We start from the raw sequence: 8,534 nt of genomic DNA on the forward strand, positions 1-8,534 counted from the left end.
ATGATTTGATGTATTTATCGAAGGCCGAAGAAGCGACGTTGCGATTCGATTTTAGTTGCAAAATATATTGTTGGGACAGTGAGGGCAGCGCACCCGCGGTAAAATAGCCAGCGCACCCGCGGTCGTTCTTCTAAAATTTTGGAAGAGATACAGTATGCTCAGCGCACCCGCGGTCCAATGTGTAGCGCACCCGCGGTGAGACGTGTTTTATGAAGAATAAGCCACTTGCCCCGGAGCATGCAATATATATATATATATGTACGTTGCTTCATCCTCAGCAGACCAAGAAGGAGAAAACGGAAGTCTGGGGAAAAAGCCTTAATCCTTGATACTAGAATTCGATTTGTGCAAAATCCGCCCGTCTGATTTTGAATCCGACTTCAGTACTGTGTTCCTATCGACCCAGGCTACAACTGGACGTAAGTTTTATTGAGTTTTGGTATCATTTGAAAATATGATGTTTTAGGAATTTAATATGATTCATATATGATGTTCTGGATATGTTAAACATCGTAGAATCGAAGTCAGATTGAAAAACAGACTGATTATGGAATTGTTATGATTTTCTGATATATTGATTTAAAATCGGACAGATTTGTATTATGGATTGATTACAGATTATATTGGATATGGGTTATAGATTGTAATTATTATCTGTTGATATGGTATTGACGGAGATGTCGAGATCGTTCCGTTATGCCGTTGATTTTGAGTTGAATCCAGATTGATCAGATTGGTATTGATTTGAGCAGTATATTGATATGATATTATTGATATTGTCATGGCCAGATTGAGGGATTGACAGACTTTGAATTCCAGACTTGAACGTCGTCAGAACTTCAACGAAAGAAAAGTATAAGTCAATATGGTATTGGGAGATCGACTCAAGTAGGATATACTTGAGTTTCCCTAAATCACATACTTATTGTTATTATATGCATTGATTTGATTTGATATGCTTGTTCTATTGATTTATAGAAAGCACGTATTAGATGAGTATTAGACGAGTGATTTTGTGACGGAAGTGCCTGATAGTGGTGGGATCGTCACGGGCACATTGCCCGATGTCACAGGATAGTTGAATTGGCGATAGTTCCACAGTCTGTGACGGATAGGTCAAGACACTGGATGTTTGGTTATATCGACGTGGATAGAATTGGAGTTTCTTCTATTACTGTTGGTCGATATAGGAATACCAACATCTGGAAATCGGGATCCCTAGACTAGGAGTGAGTCTAGTCTGAGACGTGGAATCACGAGTCTGATTTATGATTTCATATTGATTATGTTTCAGAATTAATACATGTCACTGATATTTGTTACATGCTCTTACATTGTTTATATGATTGCATGTTCGTTGATTTATACTGGGATTTTATTCTCACCGGAGTTATCCGGCTGTTGTCGTGTTTGTATGTGTGCATGACAACAGGTGGGACATGTTCATGGTTGAGGAGATAAAGAAAGATCGTGATTAGAGTGGAGACTACGGACTTGGATTAGAGATAGGGTTTGGACACTTGACATTTAGTTGTTAAACCTTAGTTGAATGATTGTATATATAGTACAAGACTTGTACTTTAATACTGATATGTATATTAGATTGAATCTCATTACATTCCGCATTTAAAAAAAAAAAATTAGACCATATTTATTATAATTGATTAAATTGTCCCAATGATGATTAAGAACTTGATTAGCGTCCGGGTCCCCACAGTTTATAAATTATTTTTATTCTCTTTCCAATAGTTAACATCCAAAATAAAATTAATAGTTTATCCAAAGTTTTTGTAGCATTTATATGGATTGTCAAAGATTAAATTAGTGATTTGATTTGTTCACTCCTTGGAATTTAAATTAGGATTATATTGTACTTATATATAAAATTTATATATAAAATATACAAATGATAAACTGCAAATTTCTCTGGAAGTCAGTTTTAAGGGGAAAAAATAAAATATATTCAATTATATAGTATTTAAAATTCAAGAAGTATTTCTTGTTTTTTTTCTTTCTATAAATGGAATCGAATAAAATGTTAAAGCTGATATTCTTTGAATTTTCTTCAATGTTTTTCGAAGATTTCATGGAATATTTTCCAACATTTGGCATTGATTTCCTCACGGAAATTTCGTTACTTTACTTATTATTCTTTATCCTACTTACGAAGCAAATTCTTTAGTAGTTCTGATGACGCCTTCGACTGTACCAGAATCAACGCGTTTGGGAGTTGAGATTTGGAAGGAGAATAAAGTAAGTTTGCATAAGAAATTCGTTTTCACATTTTTTCTTTTTAACTAAAAACTCAAAATTAGATTATATGTTTATAAAAATAGCAAAAATTGTGTCTGAAATAAATTTTGGGAATAAAGGTTAAATATAATTTGAAGATTTGGATGTGATATCTTGGTACGTAAAACTCAAAGAGAATGAGTTGTATGTACTTAATATTACGTTCGTGCTTACTTTTTGCATTTAAATTACAAAAATACCATTGAATCCAATTAAATATTTCTTCTTTTTTATTCTTTAAATTGTGTGTCAATTTAAATATATATCTATCATGAATAAAAAATAAAGGTTTAGAGGTGCAAACAAACCGAATATTAGTACAAATTTAAGGCTCAAATTAAGTATATTCGAGTTCGATTCGAAACTCAAATTTTTTTTTTTGTTGCTCGAGTTCGACTCAAAAGGAAGTTCATGTTCAAGTTCGAAATCTTCAAACATATTCGCAAGCTATTCAAATTATGAGTAGGTCTCTTGTGAGACGGTCTCACGAATCTTTATCTGTGAGACGGGTCAACTCTACCAATATTCACAATAAAAAGTAATACTCTTAGCATAAAAAGTAATATTTTTTCATGGATGACCCAAATAAGAGATCTGTCTCACAAAATATGACCCGTGAGACCGTCTCATATAATTTTTTGTCTCAAACTATTGTTCATATAGTAAGGTTCAAGAATGAAGCTTCGAAAGCTCGAAACGTTCGAAATCTCGAAATTTATATATATTTACTATATAATTATATTATAATAATAAAATATTAAGGCTCGCGAGTTACACGCGAATTATCGAACAAAATAACTTTAGCTCGAGTTTGGTTCGAAAAAAAGTTCAAACATGTTAGAGTTTGGTTCAAGTTCAATAAATTCGAATACAAATCAAATATTTATTGAGCCGGCTCGAAAATTTTGCCAAGCGATTAAATTTGTTTACAGATCGGTCTACCCTAGATTCTTGGTGATGGTGGATCGATGAGATATCCACGACGAGGATGTCGACGACTTGTTCTGAATGAGATGTGAATGTGATACCCCGTTCAATAATGAACGAGATTGCAAGACTGTTGAGCTATGAAACTGTATATTTGAGGAAGCTTAAAATATTTGATATGTATTACTCACAATTGGATCTTCTTTTGGAGCACATCACTTAAAAACTCCAAAATTAAACGTGCATGACTTAGACCAATTGTGTAATTGGTGAATTCCTTAGAAATTTCTCGTAGTGTGAGTGAAAACATAACCAAGCAAGCTGAGAAGATGTGTTGATACAGTGAGAACATGCGCCGTATATGTGACGTTATAATTGATGTTTATATATTAACTAACTTCTAATTGATTTGCTGAAGTCATTATGACGTCATCATATAATTTTATTGATGATTTTTAATTTTCTTAAAATAATATATTTTTTAATATTTACTCATATCTTTATTCATATTTTAAATTCAATTATATAGAAAAATCATTAATTTATCGCAGGTTTATTTGATTTGTACGCGTTTATATGACGTCAATGCTAAGTATGGGGGTTTCATTATTCGCGTCATTAGAACCAGATATATTGAGAGCTTAAAATATAATATATTTGATAAAGGAAATATTGAAAAAGAGAACCAAATATAGGTTTTGTGCTAGATTTTTTAACATATATGTTTTAAAAAGATTATTGATTTTATATATATATGGAGTTGTGTGCTTTTGTTTCATGAGAATGCTAAATGTCATTTGCCCGATAAAATATAACAAAAATTTTTGTGAGACAGTCTCTTGAGTTAATTTTGTGAAACGAATATTTTATTTGGTCACTTATAAAAAAAATTATTTTTATATCAAAAATATTACGTATTAATTATTTATTATTACAAATATGAACATAGTTAACTCGTTTTCCACGAAATCATCTCAAAGCAAGTTATTAAAGATATATGACATCAAATCGATGCATCTCGAATTCCAAACATCACGTTCAAAACTCTTCACATTTTTGACTAGCCAACAAAACGTCACCTGGAATTTTTATTAATTTTACACGTCCATATAATTGGGAGAAGACTATTTTACGTCTGGAGAAATAAATCAAGGGAAATTTATATATTGGTCCCGTAATTTATATATTTTTCAAATTTAGTCATGTTCAATTTTATTTGAAATTGGAAAAAAAATCAAGTTAATATACCAATACATCAAATTGATTCGTAATAGAACAATGAAAAATATAATTTTTCCGTATATTAATTATTATCGTTGTTGTTGTTTATATAATATGATACGTGGTAATTAATGATACTTATAAGTAAATTGTTGTCTCGTCGATAAATTAACTCAAATTTAGAAACGCCAAGAAGAATTTAAGCTTAAATCCAAATTATTTTGTTTACAAGAATTGCGATCACATAGCATTCATATCCAAATTTTATTGATACGTACGTAAAAAACTAGAAATATTTCTTAATATTCAATTTACTCTTAATATTTTATAGCTAACTTGAGAAGACTGAATAATGGCCTCTTTGGAACTGGTAAGCACTTGACAAGCCAACCAATTGGCCAAGATACAGCTGCAATCCCTGCACAAATCCCCCACTGCCCCCAACTCAGCCTCTGTGTATCTGCAAATTTTTGAAGAAACTCCACCATCGCCACTTGAAGAATTAAAGTCACTCCAATGATCACCAAGAACACCTTGTTCTTATGTACCCCTTCAAACACATTCTTCTTCTCAAGTTTGCGCGAGTTAAACTCATTAAACACTTGGCACAGAACAAAAGTGTTGAAAATCAATGTATCGTTTACTCGCTTGCTGACTTGGAAAAAGTGTTCGCCTCTGAAATATAGTATCAAGAGGACTGATATCTGATACAAGGCTTGAGCTAGTAAATTTCTCCACATAATGTTGGTAATAAGAGGCTCGGTTCGACCCACGGGCTTCTTGTGAGTGAGTTCTTTGGCCGGTTTTTCTGTAGCGAGAGCTAATGCACCTAATGTGTCCATGATGAGATTTAGCCATAGTAACTGTACTGCAGTTAGTGGGACTTCACCTGCTGAAACTGCTGCCACAAAGTTGATTACTAGAGCTGCTACGTTTACTGTGAGCTGGAACTGGATGAATTTCTGTATGTTATTGTATACACATCTTCCCCACTTCAAAACCGTCACAACAGAAGCAAAATTATCATCCAAGATTACGATATCAGAACTTTGTTTCGCCACTTCTGTACCTTGAATCCCCATTGAAAGTCCTATATCAGCTTCCTTCAGAGCTGGGGCATCATTTGTTCCATCACCAGTGACTGCCACAACATGACCTTTCTTTTTTAGGCACTGCACCATTAGAAGTTTGTCGAAAGGGGAAGATCTTGCCATAACACATATCTTTTCAACTCTCTCCATTCTCTCCTCTTCTGTGTAGTTGCGAAATTCCACACCTTCCACTACTGATCCATCATTTGTTTCATGATTGGGACCGAGTATCCCGCATTCGGTCGCTATGGCCTTTGCAGTGAAAATGTTGTCACCAGTTATCATTTTGACGTGAACGCCTGCATATTGACAATCTTCGACAGCTTTCTTCACGCCAGGGCGACATGGATCTTTTAGGCCAACGAGGCCTAAAAAGGTTAAACCAGTATCCTGTACCTTGTTATGTATTTCACCATCTCCATGCTCCGTATCTGACACGTGCTTATAAGCAAATGCAATGCATCGGAGACTGCTAGCAGCCATTTCTTGAATGAGCTCTCGAAATTTTAACCTTTCAAAATCATCGAAAGCTAAGGTGTTTCCCTTTGTGTCATAATAGTGAGTGCACATTGCTAGAATCATTTCAGCCGCTCCTTTCCAATGTGCACGAACCACGCCGTCTTGGAACCTTTTAATCAAAAGGCCACTCCTCTTCTTCTCCGAATTGAATGCTTCCGCATACAAAACTGTAGAATCTTTTTCAACTTTCTCCATATTCATGTTTAATTCAAATACTGCCCACGAAAGGAGTGCCTTTTCGGTGGGACTACCTGAAAACTTGATCTTGTGTGTCGATTCGTTAGGCCTGTAAATGCTGCCAGTTGTGTTGAGACCTACTCCCTCATGAAGCAATTCAAGAACATGGGCAGCAATCGAAGTGTGAATTTTCCCTTCCATACTTCCTTTTCCCAGCCAAAACTTAGTTACCTCCATTTGGTTCATCGTCAAAGTCCCTGTTTTATCTGTGCAAATGGTTGTGGCAGAGCCCATCGTCTCACAAGCCGAGAGTTTTCTTATCATCGCCTGATCAGCCACCATTTTTTTCATCGAATAAGCAAGAGTAAGCGTCACGGCAAGAGGCAATCCTTCGGGAATTGCAACAACTAAAATAGTGACAGAAGCAGCAATAATCCTCACCACCTTATTGATTGCATCATCAACTTTTGTCCTGCCCCCATGGAACTCTTTATTCCCATTTTCATCTTCTGTGTTCCCTGTGAAGTAGCGTAACAGGAGCACGACAAGAACTAGAAACGCTATGGCTAAACCAACTTTCCCTATACCCGAGGACAGCTCATTTATGCGTTCCTGAAGAGGCGTTTGTTCATTCGTATTGCGACTGATCATTGTGCTCATCATTTCCCCCCAACTGGTGTTCATTCCCACAGAGGTCACGAGCATCTTACCGTACCCGTCAACCACCTTCGTCCCAGAAACCAGAAATGGATTCAGATCACTATTAATTTCAACGTGATCACTTTCCCCGGTCATACTTGATTCGTCAACTTGCAGACAGGGCCCTTCTACGAGTAATCCATCAGCAGGTACTTGATCACCAATCTTTAAGCAGATTACATCACCAACAACAATTTCAAAGATAGAAGCATGTTTTCGCCTCCCGTTTCTCACGACTTCTACACAGATATCATTGCTGATCTTGGAAAGTTTCTCAAACTGTCTGTGTTGCTTGAAATCGCTGACAGCAGAAACAGAAATGACAAGAAAAACAGCCACAATTATGCTTCCTCCATCATACCAACCTTCTTTAGGACCATTCTCTTCGATTCCGAATCCGAGAGAAAGTGCAGCACAAACCAAGAGGATAATAATGGTTGGATCCTTAAAAGCTTCGCAAACGAAATGGAAGAAACTCATCGTAGGTGGCTCCAGATAAGCATTAGAGCCAAATACTTCAGTTCTTCTTAAAATATCTTCAAAATGCCCCACTATTCCATTACGCGTATCAGTTTTTAAAGATGTTGCGATTCCTCCAACACCTCCAGCTCGAAGAAGACCTTCAATGCTCTTCTCCTTCACAATCTTGGAGAGGAATGATCCATCAATATTGCAAAAGTGGGAAATTTCTCGGGATTTTTCAATACTAATAACAACTTCTCTTGGTGAGATGGGTAGAATCTTTTTATGATTTTTAACAAGAACTTCTCTGAAAAGAGAAAGCAGTGCCATTGAGCATTGGATCTTCGCAAAAGCCAAATGCCATCTCTTCATGTTTTTCAAGCTGCGAGTAAGCTCTTGAGAAAGGTCAATAGAAACGCCCAAGCAATGCAAATTGGCTTGGAATTCGGCAGACATGGTTGTGACTAATAAAACTTTGAGAATGTAGAGTTAGAAAAGGGAATGGGAATTGCACTTGTTAACGATCTGTAAACATATTAGTGCTTCAAATCAGAACGTAAATCTGTGTGTTATGCATGAAGTACTCAGAGTCACGTTTTGGTTTGACGATTACATGCAAAGTGGCTCATCTTATAAATACAGAGAACTTGTATGCTCGATCTGGTGTGGAGCCCGTGTACATAGAATCAACGATCACATTATCGTAATTCTATCCGTTTTCAACCATCACCTGGATGAGCTCAGGTGTAGACGTCACGAGAGAGAGAGAGTGATTCTTTATGTTCAAGTCTGTACAGGATTGGAAAATTGATATCGTATTTTCACGGGGGTTTCTTAGCAATTTACAATCATGTCATCCCAAAAATCTCGATGTTATTCTATTCACATCATTAAACAAGAGAGTGTAATTGGTGAAAGTACTTTTAGTTTTACCTAAAATAAACACCACCTCGCAATTTGCGAAATCGTTAATGTGTAGGGTTAGAAGTTTTTTTTTTCTTCGAGATAACTTGATCATATCTATAATTATCACTAAAATGATATTTTTGATGTAAAAAATTATATTTTTTCGTGAATTGATTTGGATCAAAAATCCATATTGAATTGTGAATGAGACGATCACCCGATAGTTCTTTTTGCTTTTGT

At 35.5% G+C, this 8,534-nt stretch overlaps 1 protein-coding gene across 1 annotated transcript; it reads right to left on the reverse strand.

Moving 5' to 3' along the window:
- Positions 1-4,620: 4,620 nt before the first annotated feature.
- Positions 4,621-7,982, reverse strand: LOC142519409 (putative calcium-transporting ATPase 13, plasma membrane-type). Its single transcript, XM_075622413.1, has one exon. The coding sequence runs from the start codon at positions 7,842-7,844 to the stop codon at positions 4,758-4,760; it is 3,087 nt and encodes a 1,028-aa protein (XP_075478528.1). The 5' UTR covers positions 7,845-7,982; the 3' UTR covers positions 4,621-4,757.
- Between the last annotated feature and the right edge of the window lie 552 nt (positions 7,983-8,534).

This window comes from Primulina tabacum, chromosome 11 (genome assembly GCF_025594145.1).
Source record: "Primulina tabacum isolate GXHZ01 chromosome 11, ASM2559414v2, whole genome shotgun sequence".
Taxonomy (NCBI): Eukaryota; Viridiplantae; Streptophyta; class Magnoliopsida; order Lamiales; family Gesneriaceae; genus Primulina; species Primulina tabacum.

Bases quoted from the DNA above. Each gene is read 5' to 3' on its own strand.
- LOC142519409 (XM_075622413.1), bottom strand. From the start codon at position 7,844: ATGTCTGCCGAATTCCAAGCCAATTTGCATTGCTTGGGCGTTTCTATT.